This window comes from Pseudopodoces humilis, chromosome 5, assembly GCF_049639895.1.
Source record: "Pseudopodoces humilis isolate 2021_Gansu_Grassland_sample_001 chromosome 5, ASM4963989v1, whole genome shotgun sequence".
In the NCBI taxonomy this organism is placed as follows: Eukaryota; Metazoa; Chordata; class Aves; order Passeriformes; family Paridae; genus Pseudopodoces; species Pseudopodoces humilis.
The window spans coordinates 60,774,818-60,795,486 of record NC_142204.1 but is presented as its reverse complement, the minus strand read 5'-3'; the positions used below and the strand labels follow the sequence as shown (position 1 = coordinate 60,795,486).

The following is a 20,669-nucleotide window of genomic DNA, read 5'->3' as shown; positions in this document are numbered from 1 at the left end:
ATGGATCAGGATGTTTGTTTTTGAAGAAGCCTTTCCATTAATTAACAGAGTATTCAGACATTTGGAAGTCTACTCTGGAACAAGGGAGGATCAAATAGCTTAATCAGCCTTTCTTTTTGCCAGATTCCCAGGCCTATGTGCATGTCTTCTCTGCTCAGCAGCACTCAACAATGCAGGTTCAGGAAGGACTTGCAGATCTAGGATGTGCACAGCCCTGCTCTGCTCAGGGTGTGGTAAAAGGTCACAGTGTTTTATACATATTTTCAGCATATTTTTCTGAGTGTGAGTGTTTAGTTCTCCCACTGTTTTCTTATCCAACTTTCTCTTCTGCTACACTGGCATGCATATCTGGGAAATGAAAATGAGCTGAATGGTGATGACCTGTTATTTAAAGGGCTTACTGAATCAGGATACTGGGATTGGAATATTTTCAGTGTTTATTGGCCATGCCCACAGTAGTAAATAACATCAGTCACCATTCCCTAGTCCTAAACCCAGCCTGCTCAGCGAGGCTGGCACACACCTGCCCCATTGCCCCATCCCATGCCAGGCTGCACACACAGAGCTCAGAACCAACAGCCTCAGGTGTAGTCCCCAAACCCAGCAGACCAAACAAACCAAGCTGTCCAGCTGAATGGCAACCTCCAGCCCCAAAACGAACAGTGGCTGCAACTACTGTGAGACAGCAATTCTGTAACTTGACTCTTCTCAAAGATGATAAGTGTCACTGGGTTAACACACCATGACCAAATACATTGTCACTCTGGTGTCTGTAATGATCCATATTGCTCTTTCCCAATGTGGAAAAATTCCAGAAACAGGTGGTTTGGTCTCAATGTTATTTTCTTGCAATCAAAGCACTGCAGAAATAAACTCTAGGACTACTGAGGTTGTCTCCCTTCTCAAAATTAGTTTTAGATCTTGCACAACCAATTTTGGACTAGGGCAACCAGAGAAAACAAAAGAACTTGCAAATGTTGTGCCTCAAAGCTCAGCACTTCCTGGTCAAATATACAGTATATATGAAGTGCCCGCTGAAAGCTGAAATCACTTCTCTGTTCCTTAGGAGTAGAGATCCAAGGAGCATCACTGACAGAAGCACAGCATTATTCCATGCATTTCAGCAATCTCAACCTCCAGAGCAACACCCTAACTACGCTCAGTTGTGAGGCCATGCTCATGCTCAGAGCTGTCACTGGAAGAATTGAAACACAGTCAGGAATTTATCCTGTTCAACAGCCTTGCACACAGTCCGACACAGATAAACACGTTCCAGTGGATCCAATTAATCTCCTAAGGGTTGCTTGGCCTTGCTAACAGCATCTCCCTTGCCTTTTGCTGTCTTGTTTGGAACCAAAACCCACAAGCTCAATGGCTTGTCTCTCAGCTTGCATCCTACTTCAGTAGCCAGGTCCAGCTGCGTCTGCAGCCAGCCATGCACTTTCAAATGAGTAGCAACTGCTCCTGAGGGCAACAAGAAATGTAAGGAAATCCCTGGACCAAGCTTGAGCAGACTGGGAAAGGAGGAGAAACTGCTTCCCAAGCTGGGCACAAGAAAGTTCCCACAGTGTTTATTTAGAACACAGCATCCAAAAACACCAATCAGGAGTGAATACATTGCTGCAAATTTCCCAGTAATACTCTCACTGTCTGCTCCAGTGGCGTTATCTTCAAGGGATGTATGCTCAAGGATGAGCCAGGGACTCGGTAGGCAGCAAGGATGACACCACTCCTCTGGGAGGAGAGCATCTGCCCAGGTGGATGGAAACTGCTATGTCATTTACTGTCAAGGACAGAGAGTGGTCTCATGGCCTAATCTTACACATTAGATCCTCAAGAAACATTTTTAAGGCTAGTTTTTCTAAAAATAGTAATCGAGAGAGTATGGGAGGATATGAATTGAAACTGGTATGGCACAAACAGGCCTTGTGAGATTGGAATGAAGTTCATCATTGTGATGCTGAGTATGGGAACTTCAAGCATATAGGTGAAAGTTAAAAAGGAATGATACAGCAATGAAACTTCATAGAATCATAGAATACCCTGAGTTAGAAGGTACTCGCTGAGACTATCAAAGCCCAACTCTTGGCCTGCCCAGGACATCCCAAGGGTTGCAACCTGTGCCTGAGAGCATTGTCCAAATGCTTCTTGAACTCTGTCAGGCTGGTGCTGTGACCACTCCTCTGGGGAGCCTGTTCCAGTGCCCAACCACCCTCTGGGGGAAAACCCTTTTTCTCATAGCCAGCCTACATCTCCCCTGACACAGCTTCATGTCATTCCCTCAGACCTTATCACTGATCATCAGAGAGGAGATCGGTGCCTGCCCTTCTGCTCCCCTGCTGAAGAGGCTGCAGACAGCTATGAGACCAGAATTTGTTGATCCCTTAATAAAAATGTAAAGAAAAAATTTAAATTGCTGTGCAGACTTTGTGAACAAAGATCAGGATTATTTAGCAAGTTCTTGTTGTCTGGGAAGCAAAAAGACTTGTATAAAAAAGGGAACTAGAATTATCTGTGATAATTCTGTAACACTGTTAGGGTTTCTCAAATATTATTCTATATGACAATGACTTTGGCTATGATAGAGAAATCTCCTATAGCCTTCCTTTATGCCATATTTAATGTCATTAGCACAATCTACAAGGATTCTTACCTTTCTACTTATACAAAACATGTTTGTGATGAACTGAGATTTGAGCTAAGCGTTTTAAAGAAAATAATAAAATATTTTGTAAAGTTTTATATAATATTCCAAACATGAAAAGCAAAAAAAATTGTCAAAAAATTGTTCTTGGTGTTAGAAAGCTACGACAGGTTTTATGCTGATCTGATGTAAATCTTGACCCAATTTATAGTCTTACTTTTGACATAACATGAAATTCACATTGCAAAATCTGTTCAAATTATATTTGGCAAGATAGTTCCTGAAAGTCTGAGGAAGAATGTAGCAAGAGCTAAAAATGAAGTGAGTGAAGGAGTGCTCTTGTGACAATACACAGTGCGGGGTCCCATGAAGAACTGCAGTCCTGCCTTACACAAAGCTTTAATCCAGCGTGCCTACACCACATCTTACACATAGTTTTAATCCAGTGAGCCTACACCACATCTTACACAGAGCCTCAGCCTGGTGTGAGTGGCTACACACAGTCAGAGGTCAGCAGGAAACAGGCATTTGCACATTTCACTTGTACCAAAACCAGAAGATGATCTTGGAGGAACGGCAGGTTTGTGAAACCTCACTCATGTCACATATAAGGCTCGAGCTTGAGATTTCTGTCTAAAAATTCTCAGTGCTCAGTGGTCTCCAGGTTTAGGTCTTTTGTCTTTCATGAACGCCAAGTTGTGTATTGGCACAAACTAGCTGAGTTTAACTAAACAAATGCTGAAATAACCTCCACAACTAAACAAAAAAAAATCATAAACAGTAACAGAAAAGAGGCTTATTTGCTAAAGTTTAGATGTTGTTTATACATGTTTAAGAAAGAGCAAGCAGTGTTTAAGCTTGGACAACTGAGAAAAGTAGTACTTTAAAGTACTGAGGTACTTTAATCCTTGCTTTTCTTTCACACCTACACATATGTGGGTTGGATTTCAAAATCCAGAGATAACAAGAAGTATTAACCAATCACATAAATTCATTAAATACACAGTACATTATTTGGTTCTAAAATCTCACATAAAAACTTTGCTAATGTAGTTTAAATGACCTTGCTGAAGTAAAAAAAAAAAAAAAGTGTTAATAAGATGGCACTATGATTCGTAGATGAGTGGTAATATTTATTTCTTAAACTATTAATCTGAAGCCATTTGTATCAGCTTCTGTGGGAAAAGGATGAGGCCAAAACCAAACTCTTACTGCCCTCAGTATTCGACATCTGTTTCCCGTGCAATTGCCAAAACCATTAACAGCATCATAAATGAAACTGACATCAAAACTGCTTTCGTGAATGAAAATAGGATGAAACCAGAAAGTCATCAGGTGTTGAACTTCTGGCTGCTTTGAAACATCGACGGCAATAATCCAGCTGTTTTCCAAATACTGAACAACTCTGTGTGTGAAGGGACTCTGTGCACAGAGACTTAGTTGGGGTCCTTAGAGTTTTTCTCAAATTAGAATGGATCTTGGTCTTGCTGTCTCTCACATATCAAAACAGGATCATACTAAAAAAGAATCTTAAGGAGCAGCCACTACCCAAATGCATGCTGCAATGGAGATGGGATATTCACAGACAGAAAAAGTGGGAAACCTTATTTTTTTGTGATAATTTGTGAAATGAGTAGCTGTAGCTGAACAAGATCAAGTTAAAAAGGTATTCAAAATATCTAACAGAAAGACTTGAATTTGTTTCAAAAATACTGCGCTGTTTTGCTGAAAGGAAGCTGTTTTCCATTTTCTGTTACATGATCTTTGACATGACAGCATAAACTGCCATTTGTTTTTGATCATGGCAGAAAAGTTGCATTGTTTTAGAAAGCCCCAATGGGATAGAGAAAGGGTGAAAACAAAGCTAAAAAGAGCCCCATGCTAGAAGAGGATGGAGCTGCCTGAACACCTTTGTGATCACAGTTTGGTTAGATGCTACTGTCTTCTTCTACTTGCAAGAGTAATAATAACATTAAGTCACGGAAAATCAGACTAACCTTAACTGTGGCCCCAGGAAAGAAAAGCCAGTTGCCAGTATCCACAGGATCCAGATTATCTTCTAACACAACCTTTCTGTGAGCAGCATTTATGATCAGGACATTGTCCAATGCCCAACAGGCTTCATACACATCACCAGCAGGAACATAATCCTGTTTCCATTGAAAATGGATGTTCTCCCCTTTAGCATCCTCCGGAAGGTATAAGATGTGGATGATTGTGCTGATGTTGGAAGGGGCACTGAAAAACAATGATAGGGAATTAGACTAAGTTTAAGCCACAGTCAGGAACAGTTTTCCCTCAATTAACACGTTTACTAGGTGTGACACGGTTGTGTTATCCCTTGTATGCTGATAAAGCTTCTCTGGAGATCAGAAAATACCTGCCCTGAGGCAGAGTCCCACTGTGCCAGGCAGTGCACATCCAGCCCAAACAGGCAGCCTGGCTTCAAAGAGAGTGCAATAAACAGCAGATCAGTGCAAATGTTTGGAAAGCAGGAGGATAGAGCAGGACCATGTCCATACTCAGCGCTGGTCACAGATGGTGACTGGGTATTGTCAGGTATTTTGCAGGTATGGCTAAAAGGAAATGTTAAAGAAGCTAATTACCAAAACAGGTCTCACAAAATTTGGTTTTTCCTTCATCAAAACAATCTGCTCACTTCTGATGTCTCAGTCTCTTAAGACTTGGATGGAGCAGAATTGTTGGAGACAAAAGCTAGGAATTTTCTCTGACAAACATGTCCTTCACAAACTGAGGTTTGCAAGATGTCAGCCAGTCAATGTTCTATCTACCTTGGTAGTGATGCTTTGAAGGGTGAATAGCTTGTCAGAGACAACCCAGAGCTTTTAGGGAAAAAGGGCACCAATAGCTTTCTTTTATAGCAGAAAATAGAGGAACTTCTCTTTAGAAAGAAAAGCAAAATGCCGAAAAGCAACTGCATTTGTCCCATATTCACACCCAGAATGTGCCCCCACAAATCGCCCTGCACTTGCTAAACATTGTGTCTGTCACAGTCAGTGCAGCGCTGCTCCGAGGAGCGGTCCTCGCTTCTCCCGGAGCCCCCGCGCAGCCCCCGCTTCCCCGAGAGAGCTCTGCCCTGCCTCCCTCCCAGGGCTCCAGAGCTGACATCCCACTGACAAAACACAACACCTCCCCTTCACAGCTACCCTCCTGTCCCCTCTCCCAGGCTCTCCCACCATTCCCTGGAGCTGCATGTAGTGCTGTGGAAGCTGCTGAAGCACATTCGAATAAACACTGCGATTCCTACGGACCACAGGAGAAACGAGCATCCTTCCATAATTCATCCTCTCCGCTTCGCACGGCATTGCTCTACTGACCTATTTTCTACTGCTGGTTCCAGCATCAAAGTTGAGGAAAGAGAGGTCAAACTGCATGCACATTAACTTTAAAAAAAATATGGTCTCCAGGGCTTGCGCTTGCATCCTCACAACCCTTAAGTTTCCTTGCTTGCAGAGTTATGAGGGCAACTGAGCTGATGTTGTGGACTAGGTGTGTAATTTTGCATCAATGTGAGAAAAATAGAATGTGTTGTGTGGTTACTCTGAGGCAACTTCAGTGCCCGCAGTGAATTACTCTCGCCTTATATTTTTCTGAGATAATTTGCACGAATTGTTTTACTAAAACAGAATACAATTTATGTTTTTGTCAATGAAATTGTAGTCCCACTCCCACAAGGAGTTGGAGGATGAGATACTGAAATACACAACCTTGCAGATATGGTTTTGGTTATTCATCAGAAATGAAGGACCCTTTTGCTCTGCAAATTGCCTCAATGGACTGAAGATGGGCCCAAGCAAGTCACCTGTATAGTGCTGACACTGAAGTAATGCAGGAAGGCACACTGAGATGCTATGAGTACATTGCATATAAACAACAGCTTTTTCTTCTCCAATTGTATAATTATACTTTTATGCTGTTGCACAAAATGCCTTTCCTATTATTAATAAAATCTGCTCTTTTACAGAAGTCCACCTCTGACACTGGCTCCCTCTTTAAAGGTGTGTATATTGTGATGAAAATATTTATATTTTCAATTCATAATCCTTCGTGTTTTCATGTACACCAGTTGGTTTAAAAGCAAGGCACTATTCATCAAAATCTTGTTATTACAAGTGTGATAAAGGCCAAATGTTCATATCAAACTATAAAATGTTCTTATTGAACATTTTACTCTACCAAAGTAGAAACTTGAAACATTATAGAATATGGCCATTGCTGACATTAAAAATGGTGTTAAAATGCGAAAAGTCATCAAAGTTTTGTTTTTTCAGACATCTGAACCCGCTGGTTATTGGAGTTGTATTTTAAGTCTGAAGTGATTCTCTTCCTCACTTCCCACATAATCAATGGATGAATTTGGAATTTACCAAAACTGGTGCCAGTTCTGCAATTAGCCAGAAATTTCACCCCTCATCTTTTGTATGAACAAGGAGAACTCAAAAGTTAACAAATAAAACAAGTTTTAAAAGAGCCAGGTTTAAACACCACCTGCTCAGCTGGAAAACATGAAAATTATTAAAAAGCTGTAACAAACCTAATTTTCTCCAGCTGAGTCCAATCTGCAGAACTGTTCTTACTGTAGGACACCGTGATGCTGGGGTCTGAGTAACTGAAGCGACATGAACCTGATCCTGGGAAAGCAATAAAATGAGAAGTGTTACGACACAATGAAGCATAAATGATTCTCCAATAACCACAGTTGCTGACTGTGCCTTTGTCACCTTATCACTTCTCCCTATTTTAAAGTGCTTTGATTGATGATGAAATTTCCTGTGATCTGTTGCTGAAAGTAAACACAAAATAATGCATGCTTTATGAGTCGGAAATAAAGTAGAAATGATAAATCACAGCAGTGCCACGTAATCTCTGCAAATTTCCCAGGGGAAGCCAAGTAAATTACTTAACACCCCCAACTGCAGAAAAAAACCTCACCATCTAATGTTTAAACAAAACCTTCTTATTAGAGAATAATCCACATTCACAGGGAAAACAGTAAAAGACTGTTTTTCATATTACTGTATAAATTAAAAAGTCTAGAAATAAAAATACAGTATTACAGTATATTTACAGTATATACAGAATTACTTGAGCCAAGAGCAAATGTGATTCAAGAATTTAAAAGAACAAAGATGTTACAAAATTAGTTATTTTAAGGTTGCCTGAAGGTAATTAAATTAAGAAATCATCCAATATACTCCCTAGATCCTATAATTAATAACAAACACTTGATGCTGATCTGGGAATCTCAGAACACTTTACAAAAATGAACTAATTAAGCCTTATGGCACCCCTGCAAGATAGGGTAATATATTTACTTTTGATTTATAAAAGAGTGCCTTCTGGGTGTTGTCACAAAAGATGAGATTAACAATTAATATGTGGGGCAGTCAAAATAACATGAGAACAGGATTGAGAAATTTGTCCCAGAAAACATGATAAACAATCTGACTTTTAATTTAACACACTAAAAATACTATTTTTCCTCAGACACCAGATAATTCATCCATCTCAGAAAATTCGATGCTCGGTAAAACAGACACATCCTAGCCTGTGCTCCAAAGATCAAAATTTCATAAGCACATGAGATTCAAAGCAGCAGACATCATGTACTTTCCAGGTTTAAGAGAAGCAGCTCTCAACATCTCTGATGGTATCAGGATACTACCGAGCGAGTACCACAGCTTTGCTCACACTATGAGTATGTATTATATGTGCCACAATTTGTATGTTATGTTTATGTGTGTCTCAGATACGTTTAATCACACAGAAAGTTGTGTAAATACATATTTTAATATATGTATAAATATACATACACGCTGCTGACAATAAAATACTATCATTTTCCTACCCGGGGTGCTTAATTTTGTAAATGAAATAAATGGCCTGATTAAAAAGGTGTTAACCACTTTTACAGGAGAACAACTTACACATTTTAATGGGAACATATGTCATTTAGCACAAAGCTTGCAGCCCCAACTCCCCTGAGGCAGTGTTCACATTCACAGCTCTCAGCCCTACAGAGCTGCTTTTCTTCTCTGAGACACACATCGCATACCTCTGCTGGGGGAAAACCAGTCCAAAACATGGGATGAAATCTTGTGTCTATAATTTTGTCTGATACATCAAATAGATTCCTGGAAATGATCCACAAAGTTGTTTTCCTGTATCTCTCACCAATGTTAAATTGCTAATAGAGTAACAGATACTTCCGAGCCACTACAGCTGCATGTGGTATGTTCAGCTGGTCTGACACGTATTCTTGCTGTAAAGAGGCACAGAATAATTAATATTGCAAAGGCAGCAGGACTTTGAATTACCAGCCATGTATCCAAAATGACTACAAAGCAACTGTCTGGTTATATTTTACTGACAAGGCATTTTATTTCTATCAGATTAAAACCAAATGATGTCAGGAAAAGCCTTTGCGTTTCATATTTGCCCATCTGCTGAGATGGTCTACTTTACTGAGTGACATCTGCTGTCACTTCCTACTTCTGTGGAATTTAGGAGTTCCAACCCTTAATCACATTTGTTCATTTTATTTTAGAGGAGTTCAGTTCAAAAATTAGGGAACTACAGCTGGCTTGATGTCTTTGGCCAGTCAGAAGTTGTGAGGTAAAACAGCAACATACTGAGTTTTGTGTCAGAGAGAAATTAAAAGAACATAAACAGTAAAAATAATCAGAAATATAGACTTTATAGCATGTGCCATTCCAGTTAGTGTTACAATCAGCTTTTGGTACAGTGCTCTTAAAGCTAAGTCAAAATATGCTGCTTAAAAAGGGGAAAAGGCCAGATTTGCTGCACAATCAACATGAAAAATGTTGTCTGTTAGTTGAACACCCTCAACTATGCAATGAAGATCAAAGCTATTGCTTAAAAGAAATGGGGCCACTCAGAAATGGTAGGTGTGGTATTTCACTTTTGATATTGGAAAAAGAGCAGTGAAGACGATAAAAAAAGGGGAGACAAATTCTGGGATTTATTATTATTTTAACAAGCAGGGTGGACTTTATTAAGATTAAAGATAGGGAAAATTAAGATAAAATATTAAGATTAAAGATTAAGATTAAGATAAAATATTTTTTAAAATTAAGACTAAAGATAGGGAGATTAAAATTAAAGACTGGGAAAGTCCTCAAACAGCAATTTCTGGCTGTGATCACAAAGATGTCTTTATCAGCATTTAAACCCTCTTTTTGTATGTTCTTGACTTAGAATCATAAAATAGATTACTTTTCATGTACCTATCTAATTATGCAAAATGCAAACTAACAAAAAAAATTAAAAAGTATTGATCCGGTACTCGAACCTTTTACAAAACTTACACACATCCTAGTTTACATTAAGAATTTCTCCCTGGGGAAGGGGAGGAGGGTGAATATGCAATTGCACTACAGGACAGGGTTTACTCAGATGGTTTTGCAAGTTACTGCCTTTGAATAGAATTTTCAATATTACTTTCAATGTTACTATTACTAGGATTATTTAAAACAGAAATCTGCTTTTTGGATATTTGCCTCTGTCTCGACCAGCAAAGCTATATTTCTGGCTTTCTGAACAAATATATGATCAGAGCTCAGGTAATAACATTGCAGGAATGGGGGACCAATTCAGCTTGGGAGGGAGGTGTCCTTCCCACTGCTCCCAGAGATGGTAATAAACAGTTTGTCAGCTCCTAGCAGAGAAGCAGGGGCAGGATATCATGCCATAAATATTCACACCTTCCTGTCCTCTGAAGGAAAAGTTGTACGTAAAACCTTTTGAATGAGATTAGATTCAGTTTACTTTAAATCAGGAAATCCCAGGATGTGAATTAGACCTGAAAATGGGTAGTAAAACCTGCACGATGATTGCTGTAAACAAGTCTGGGTTAGTAAGCTACTGCATTAGAGAAAAAGTGCTGTTTATTCCTTAACGTGAGTATGTCACAGCAAGATTGATGCCTTGGTGAGGTTATTGCTAGATAAATCTGGCTAAGAGTTAGGATTATATTTTCAATATTAAGGTCTTGCATGTGTAATTATCTATGGGGAGCAGGGGGTACCCCAAAACCATCCTCCGACCAAGAACAGCCAAATTTTTTTTTTACATACATACAAGGCAAGCTTGTCCTTGTGTTTCAGGAACAAAGTATTTTTTTCCCTTTGGAGTTATTTTTTTCCTTTTGATAGACTTTCATCTGATGTTCACAGACTTCCAAAACATTCAGAGAACAGCTAGAGTAAAGACAACCTTCATGGATTTAATTTTAAATGATGCATTTGAAGCTCAAACAGCAATTTTGTCTGTTGTCAAAAATTATGAGCAGCTTCTATTATAAAACCCAGCCATTTCCATATACTGAATATTCTGAAACACTAATTTATTTGGCTGGTGTTTTACATCTTTGGATTTTTTCCCAAGCCAAATTTCAATAAAACAAAATTTTCTCAATGTTGAGTCCAGGCACCAATGCTAATAGAAGAGGGCTTTCACTGGTAGAGTATGGGATTGCTAAACATGTCCTGACAACTGCTTTGCTAATTCTGCTCAGCTAAACAGGAAAGAATAGAAAAGTGAAACAAAAGCATGTTTCTCAATTGTTTTGCTGCTTGTTTCACAGGAAGGGTAGCCCATAGCCAGGACCTGACTAAACCTGACCACACTCAGCATATTCAATTGAAACAGTCACGGATTTTTTGTCTCTTTTAATTTAACGTCTTAAGCTGATTTTGGCCATCTAAAGTACTTGTGAATATTTAACCCACCTTATTTTTTAAATGTCATGTAGGTAGCAGTACTTACTGCATAGTATTTCAGGAGAGATGTTGTGAAGACACCACATCTCAGCTGTTTGTATCCAGGTATTCAGTTATTTGTATCCAGGCTGACAATGGCAGGCAAAATTAATTCTCACTACAGCTTTGCCTCCAACAGCGTCAGATTTGCAGAAACCCAAGTCCTAAAGCTGTTGGTCTCTAAGATTTCTTAACAACACTGATCAGAAGCTGGTGTTTTGCTGAGATAAAACTGGGTGCCATCTGCAAGGGAAGCAATATTTTGCTCCTTATAGAGTGTGACGTCCTCTGCCTCTTGACAGCCTCTCGATAGTTCCTGCGAGTGCTCCCGTGGATAAGCAGATGAGATATCTAATGCTGGCTTTAAGGAGAATGAGTCTAATGGGGACTGCACAAGAAAGATTCACACAAAAATTGTGCAGAAGGGTTCAAATTGTGTCCTGAATGCAGTCTGAAAAACAAAAGGGCGCTGGGAAGAATCCCTTTTATCTAATGCTGCAAGATTACTTTTATTAATTTTGTTAATGGGATGAATAATGATTAGTGTTTGCTAAGGATTATAATTTTGTGATATCAATTGAATTAAGAAAAACTGGATAGTATAAATTACTAGTGGCCAAATCTGTCTGGCTTTCTAATAGTTTTTTCCAAAGTAATGAACCATAATGTTTGGTATAATGAATAGACCATGGGTTCTGGTAATTTTTAGGTGTATGTTTATCTTGGATTTTGACCAAGAAGAAGATGATTTTAATAATTTTAAAATATAGAATATTTAGTGCTGGATATATGAGATGCACTGGTACAAAAATATGCAATGCACTGTTCATTCAATTCTGCTTCTAAAACTTTCTCAAAATAAGATCACAAAAGCATTTTGATTTTTCTTTGAAGACACAACTTTGAAATTAGTTACAATTTGTTTTTTAATTACAACACTGTAGATCTTTAGACTTTTTAAACAGCTTTTCCTTATTTATAGAGAGAGTTCAGAGTACAAAGAGGTATTTTGAGTGCAAAAAATATTCAAATTAAAAAACTGTAAAAACTGCATTCTGTTTTGTAATCATAGTCTATCTGTTCATAGAAACAAATATTTTTATTTCTGGCTGCTTTTCTTTCCCTGTGTGAAAAGGATTTTGACTATCTGCACTCTTGTATGTGGCCTGATAAACAATCTGAAATAAATATCTGGCCCTAGGGAAAAAAATGCCAATGGTGTTTGCCTTTCACATCAAAAATCAGATCTACCTTAGCATTAGTGAGAATTACAAATTTTGTAATATAAAGTCTCAGCTATTAATTTTCTGAAGGTTTCTGAGAGCAGCTATTTTTTGTTCCACTGGCAGATCTAGGCTGATCCATTTTGGAAACACTGGGTAGTTATTTACATCTAAATAAAATTAAAGGGTTGATGAGCAGGCTAAAAGCCACCACTGTAAAACTGTAAAAGATGAGGAGAAGAATAATTACTAAATACATCTGATAAAAATCAATCAGGTAATTTCATAAATGAAGTCCTAAAAGTTAATCTGGGGCTAAAGCCTAGGAGGATGGGGCTCTGAGCAGTCTGCCCTTGCCAGGGGTGTGATCCTGGTTGGAGCATGGAGCAGATGATCACCCACGGGTTCCTTCCCATCCACCTCCTGCCAGGATTCCCAATAACAGCAAATGTACTTTTCATGATTAATGCAGCTAATTTCCTTTAGATGAGAAGTCTGAGGAAATACTTATCTGGTTCAGCTTCCTCTTAGTCTATTTATATTCAGAGATCTGATGTGCTTCCTGTGCTCACACAAATTTCTCTTCTAATGAACAAGCTCAGATCACAATTCATATTGCTTTTTGTGCTGAGAACATTAAGGAGAGGAAAATAATCCAAGCAGAAAGCTGTATTTCCCTCATGCCAGTGTCCAATTTATTCTGATGTAAAGCTATTTATAGTGTCTCTTTCTGAGATACAGCCAGCAGGTATGTGCTTGGGTAATATGTCTGTTGCCAAATAAATAATTAGCTGATGCTAAATTTAACCATGCTCTTAAGTGCACCAACATCACATAACAAAACCCGTTGCTGAAGGCAAAGTGAGCAGACTTGTTTAGACCTGGCTGAAATGGACACCCAGGAACTGTAGCTACTGAAACAACAGCATCATTAATGCTCCCAAAATACTTGCAGTTGCTCTTGGATGTCTGACAAAACAGCGCTCAGGAAGCATTTTCAACTGTGGTGCCCACATCCTACACTGCAACATTATTGCCATTAAATAGTTAATGTCAGATTATGTGGAGGTTCTCTGAGTGAGAGGGTGACCTCTCAGTGAAGCTGGGCAGAATGTAAATGATACCATGCGAAAGTAGCTCAGTAGTACACTAACACATACCAATAAATAGAAAGAGATGCTTTATGTGTTGAGCAGCCAGGGTCAGCTGTTAAGGTCTAGAATCAAGAAAATGAGCACCATAAGGTGCTGGTAAAGGTATTAAAACACTGCAGGAAAATACATGAAGTTTTATTTAGATCCCTACAGCCAGTCCACTCTAGAGAGGCAGTAGAAACACACACTGGGCCCAAGAACTGCTGTGTAAAAGGAGGTATCTTGAATTACAGATATGAAAGTCCTTTTCTTGGCTGCTTTAGTGAAATTCTCTGGCATCAAGAAAATCTAGGAAATAATTTTTCTCAAGCCAATTCTGTGCTGATGTATCTCTCTTTTCTGAAACCTAGTAAAATCGATTGTCTGCCTTTAAATGTATATGAAGTAGATAATGATTAGCTTGGTAAAAATTGCTTTTTTGTAATTCCTGACGGGTTTTTCTATATCTGCTTTTATTTTTCAGTCCCTCACCCAATGGAGGAGCAGCCAGGGCTGTTTTGCTGAGGTGGGGGCTTCTCAGTTCCCCCCCACCCCAGGAACTACAGATGCTTTGTTGTATAATTCAAAAGTGGACCTTTTTTAATCATACAAAAGTGTTATCCTCATACAATGATACAAGCAGGATTAATCTAGCATTTATTATTTGCAGTGTCTGTAATCCAGCATTTATTATTTCCAGTGACCAATTCCATAACGGCCCAGGTTTGTCTGTGAAGTGCTGGCACAGCCACCTGCCCTGGATCTGAATTCTGAGGCTTTTTATCTTTTTGCTTTTCTCCATGTAGTAAATCTTTAACGCTCACATTTTAATTCCCAACAGAGGCTGAGAAACCCTGGTACAGAAGTAATAAAGACAATATTTCATTGTAACCTTGGGCTAGCCAAAACAACACAAATCATTTTGCCCCAAGGCCATTAAAATGTCTTTCAAATACAGCATCAACTTTAAACCCTGGTTTCAATCTAGGTATTACCTAGGCAGCCCCTCTTGTAAAACTCAGCAAAATCAATAAACACCACCTAACATTTCCACATGCTCTGTGAAGAGTACTTGATGATATTACTTACCTGTCTGATTCTTTCACATTAGATGTAATGTATAGCCTATGCATCAACACAAAGAGCTTTTCCACCAGAAAAGGGAAATTAGCTGGTTTCATGTCAGAGAATAGCAAATGGCAATTTGGGTAGCCAATGAAAAAAAAAACAACCCAAAACCCCACATTGTTTTACTGTGGGGAAAGGGGAAATGAAGCAAGCAGAAAAAATGCAGAATAGTGAATGACGCCAATTTTGGTATTGAGTAACATTATATTAAATTCACAAGATTTTCCCAAATGCATAGGAAAGAAATTAGGACAAAACAACCTGAGGGTTCAAGTATTTTTAATGCTGTGCTCTTGTTGCTTAGAAGGGACAGAATTTAACTCTAGTAACAATGAATCTGTGGCCATCAGAGCTGCCCTTCCCTGCTGGTACCACTATCAACACGACTGGGTGGATGTGCCATACCTGCACAGGAATCCTGGTGCTCCGTGGAAGGCACTGGAGGAATAAATTTGTGTGACTGAGGAAAATCATCCATGCAGGTGAGCAAAGCAAAGGAGGTGGTTCAACATGCCCAAAACACTCGGCACCACAGCTTCCTCTCTGAGGCTTTTGGTGTTCAGCTAACAAGATAGTGATGAATTTAAAAGATCAAATGCTTTTCCATACTAAATTCAGAAAGGATTTATTTTTCACTTTGGTATTTCTCTAGAGATGTGTGAGTAAGTTTTGCTAAGAAACCTGAACAAAATCTCTTTCCAGTTCTGCTGAGGTTGTTTCACAAAATGCTATTACAGCATTTGTCTGTCATCCAATAGCTTCTGCTAATTGTAAAACTGACTAAACAAAACTGAAAATTAGGAGAAAATGATCTGCAGTGGTTCCTTTCAGCCAAGCTAAGACCTACATAGCAAAACACGTGTGGAAATGTTCTGAATGGTCTGAATTCAAGCAGAGGATAAACAGCATAAAAACACTACCGTCAATATAACAGCTGCCACCAGATCTGAATTAAAACATGATAACATAAATGATAAAGGCATTCAGACTGTTACATGGGGCCAAATGCAGTCGTCATTGTTCTCATGGCTGAGCCAAAGTGGAATTGGGGTATTTCTGGTGGGAAGCAGAAGGGATCATCATCCCATGCACATCTCTGCAGAGTAAGACAGAGGGGACAGCCCTGGCAGTGAGACTCTGTTTCCTCCACAGAAATACGTGGAGCTCAGTGAATCAGCTGCACTATTTGTTTTTGTAAGATTATTTTTTCATCATGATCCTCTGTTTGCTGAGGTTAATAGCAAAGTAAATGTGAGTTCTGAAGCACAGAATCCTATCAGGTAAGGACTAATCCAAAGAGCACATTCAACAATTCTAATGATGATGCTGATGATACAATAATAATAATAATCTGTAGATTGAACACACATCAAGGTAAAATAGTATTTCCATTATCTACATAATCAAATAAACTTTATAGTCTAATTCTTCAAGACTACACTGGTAACAAAGGCAAATTGCTGCTACAAATAATAAATGGAATAAATATACCTGAAAAAAATTTCATTTTGCCTTGTAAAGATGAACACTATCCATGCTTTGTCTTCAACAACCATCACCAAGACCATTAGGCCATGGATTTTTCTGAGTAAAACAGCTTTCACATAGATCCTAGTGACCTTAATAGTTCAGGGAGAGAAATAAAATCTGCTGCTAATGATTCACTAACCTGATGTCTTAGGGTGAAGCAGACATGACATGAAAATCTTTTTGGAATCATTATGTTGAAGATCTGCATCCAAATCAGTGACCCTTACTCATATACTAATTAAAAGCAACATATAGCAGATTTTAAATAGTTTTCTGAATTACAGTCACAGAGGGCAGTGAAATCAACATCATTAAAACCAGACTGTAAATAAACTATGCCACATAGAAATCCTTGGTACGTGCATTGCACATACACCTCACCACTTAAAAAACATGACATTATAAATGTAAAGTCATCACAGGTACTACAATTACTCTGCAGTTAAGTACAGCTGATGGTCTGATGGATTTTAAAGGCTCAGGAAATCTGAAGTGAAGACAGGGGTGATTACTCAACCAGAAAATAAAGTTGCAAGAGTGGAAAGTGTGTTGAACAAGATTGGAGAAATTATTACTTCTGCTAACAGTTTAAGTGATTACACTGTAAGATTGTCAATGAAATATTTATGCAGGTAAAAGCAGAGAGTTTGTTATTTTATTTCCTTTGGAGGAAGATAGAAAATGGGAAAATTATACTATAGAATGTATACAACTATGCTATAGAATAGTATATAGGTACTATAGAATGATCACCCCTAGCAACATCTCTGCACCAAAAAGTCCTGAATAGCTGAATACCAATAGCAATATTTCTTAATAATTCTTTAGCCATATTAAAACCAATAGATACACACATTTACCCTTACTATAAGGTTCCATTAGAAAGATAGTAAGGAACATTGATAAACTGCTGGCAGGTATTTTTAGTGATTGCAATAGATTAATTTAATACATATGGAACCCACTATGGGTTCCATCTTCACTTGTCAAATGCTGTAATCAACAATTAACTTGGTCAAATAATTTGGAACAGTGGAAGGTTCAATAGCAATAGATGGCAGAGAACTGACTGGATGATGTTAATGAAGCTAACAACAAATTGTAACTCTTGGTCAGCCCTCAAATAGTTGGGTGGACGATCATTGTAGGTTCCTTCCAACCGAAATGGTCCTATTCTATTCTATCCTATTCTATCCCAGAGGCATCAGGAGAAAAGGGCCATTCTTAATCTACAAGTAAGGTCCAAATGCTTGTGATTCCAGACCAGCGAGCAAATCACAACATGAGTGACCCATCTTCCAGATAATATCTACTGGGATTTTCCTGAGGGGAAAAACAGAGTCCATCTGGCAAAGTCACAAAGCATTCTCACAGATTAAAGCCTGATACTAAAACCCCACTGAAGACTGTTTTTACTGGAGGTTGATGTGCTAGATTTGATTCATGTCATCTCTTTAGCAATAGCTAAGGCATTTAGCATATGTTCTGTGCAGGGAAGATGCCTAAAGAATTTCCAGTGTCAAGGCCTGACAGCCTTCAGGCACTGAAGATCACCTTTGCTCATGCATTAACAACAAATAATGCTCCCAGACAGCAGCCCCTTCCTTGCCAGCTCAGTGGTATTCTCAGGGTCCACCAAAAGTTTAGGGACAGGCTTTATTATTTTATTTACTGCATGAAAAATATTTTGCATCATGTTGAGATTCTTGTAAGAGGTTTCATTCATCAAGATCAGCATATACACCAATATTACTCATATGGAGTGACCATAACTCAGGTCACTCATAATCAGTTAGGGGAAGATGGTTTATAATTACAAACAACTTAAATACTGCAGGTCATGTATTTGCCATACAAAGGCAGTTTGAAGGGGAATCCTTATTTTTGAAAATAAGGATTAATGGTTGACTCAAAGTAAAACCTGATAGATTAGGGAACCCAACATTTGCAAAAGTTTGTTATAATAATATTTTGGAAGGGAGAGGCCAAGTCCAAGCTTTATCTCCAAGTAAAGCCAAAGACCCTTTTGAACCTGTGTCTGTTTCTTTGTTTGCAAGACTAATGACTTGGTCCTTAAGAAACAGAGTGGAAATACCAAATGTTTGTAATATTTGAAGGTGTGTTCCTTCTCAGAAGATAAAAAATACTTCCCCCATAAACCAATTTTGGTTTAATGTAAAATAGTAGGGAGATTAGATATTTTTAGTAAATTAGGGGTGAAGAATTGCTAATTTGCTCTAGTAATGACAGAGGATCTTTGTGACAATGGCATGAATGTTGAAGGGAAAGAAATTTTAAAGTAGGATTATGCTTTACAAACATAATGTATTTATCCAGTATATGATACTGACAAAGTCATGCTGTTTTCAGAGGAATGTGAAGGAATTTTCATAACAAAGCTGAAAAGTGGGAGGTTTCCTTATCAAGCTATTCTCATTTCCAAATACTGTTAAACAGCCAGAAATGATCTAGTAATATTAAGACATAAGGAGAGAGCCATGGAACAAAGTTTTTCAAGGCAATATTTTCCAGTAACAACTTTACCTTGTTACACACCTGGCTCCAAGGAGCACGTGCCCTGGAGGCCAAGCTGAGTGTGGATGCTCATCACAGCATCTTCAGCTGCAGCAGAGCCTGCAGAGGAGGGAGGGATGGGAAGCAGCTCTGAACTGTCCACGCAGAGCCTGCACAGCCACACACACCACTGCCTCCAGAGCACGTGCTCAGGAGAACACCCAAGGAACGAGCAAAAGCACAACAACCTGCACACCTCACACCTTGCCAGTGCTCCCTCAAAGCCTTGCCTCTTCTCCCCAAGGGATTTTATGTCTCTTTCTCCCTGTATTAAGCTCAGTTGCTAGTCTCTCAGTACAATGAATCACCTTCCACCGCAGTGGCCCATGTGAATGACAGATCATGTTTAACCCTGGGGAAGCCCAGGGATTCAGCTGGGGGAAGAGGCTCAGATTTGGAGTGAGAAACAGAGAATATTTCAGCTAATGAATCAACCTAATGTTTTGTGGCAGCTGAGTCCAGAGGCTTTTGTGCAATATCCTGCAATTCCCAAGCTGTTGAATCAGATGTTCTGGCCTTAGAGAGCCCAAAGGCATTGCTTTAAATATCTCAATTAACAATCCCTCTGAACATCAAGGAAACTGCTGGACATGTCACTGTTGGGTCTTGGAGAAATGTAGTGATGGATGATTAAGACAGTTGAAGTAATCAAAATTTTCTGCACACTTGTGCATAGAGTGCATGAGTGTAAATATCACACCAGCCCTGGACCAGCTCTGAGTGGATGATGCATGACAGACAAGTTCCTCTCATTCAGAATGGATACTGCACATAAACGCTGTCCTGTGTGCTGAAAATTCCTTACTGATTACCTTTCATCCTAATTAAGCCATCTTCTTAAGTACACCTTTCCAACTGCCTTGGCCTTTAAAGAGAAAAACTAACAAATACATGATGCATGAAGGAAACCACACAGAATATCAACTAATGAAAAATTCACTACTTTGTTACCCTTCCTGACCACAGAGTTTAAAAGGATCTGGAATTCATGGTGAAACCAGAATTCAGCTTCAGAATTTTTAGCTTCATTTTCTAGTTCCTTACTGCCTGTATTCCTGCAAATACAAAATTCCACCTGGTAATTAGTGGCAAGAGCATTTAAAATGGGCGCTCTTTAATGATGCCAAAGCTATGTGACAAATTTAACATAAAGATACCCCCAAAAGGCTACAGCTTAAGCTGTTCCATGGCTGATAGAAAGTGGTAAGCATTCTTTTTTTTAAAAAAAGCAATTCCCTTGGATCAATCCCTAAATAGGGTTATGATTAAATCGGACGTTTGGGAATAAGCTGGAAACTGGATTCTAAAGCCAAGTATTGCTGAGCTCAGCAGCAGTCCCCTGGCTCACGCTGGCTTCTATCAGTTGCAAAACCAATCTGCATTGTATTTCAAACTCAACACAGGCACATGGGGAAATATGATACATTTTCAACTGGAGGTTGAAATTTGATTTACTTGGATGTTTATCCACCCTCTCTGCTCCATCATACTGAGGATTTTACTGGTTCCTACTGGTATGGGTTCAGGCATTCTTTAAAGCATTCATGAAAATTCTGTCATATAGAGTATTCCCTGCTCAGACTTTTCTTACCCCTATTTTTTATTTGACCTTTACCATCTGATAGGCACAAATGTT

At 38.8% G+C, this 20,669-nt stretch overlaps 1 protein-coding gene across 1 annotated transcript in view; it reads right to left on the bottom strand.

Annotated features, from left to right (window-relative positions):
- RELN (reelin) overlaps positions 1-20,669 on the bottom strand; it is a 271,094-nt gene that overhangs the window by 120,883 nt on the left and 129,542 nt on the right. Inside the window, exons 9-10 of the mRNA XM_014255169.2 lie at positions 7,200-7,296; positions 4,642-4,882 (exon numbers count right to left, since the gene is read on the bottom strand). Coding sequence (XP_014110644.2) covers positions 4,642-4,882; positions 7,200-7,296 — 338 coding nt within the window. The remainder of the gene's footprint in view (positions 1-4,641; positions 4,883-7,199; positions 7,297-20,669) is intronic.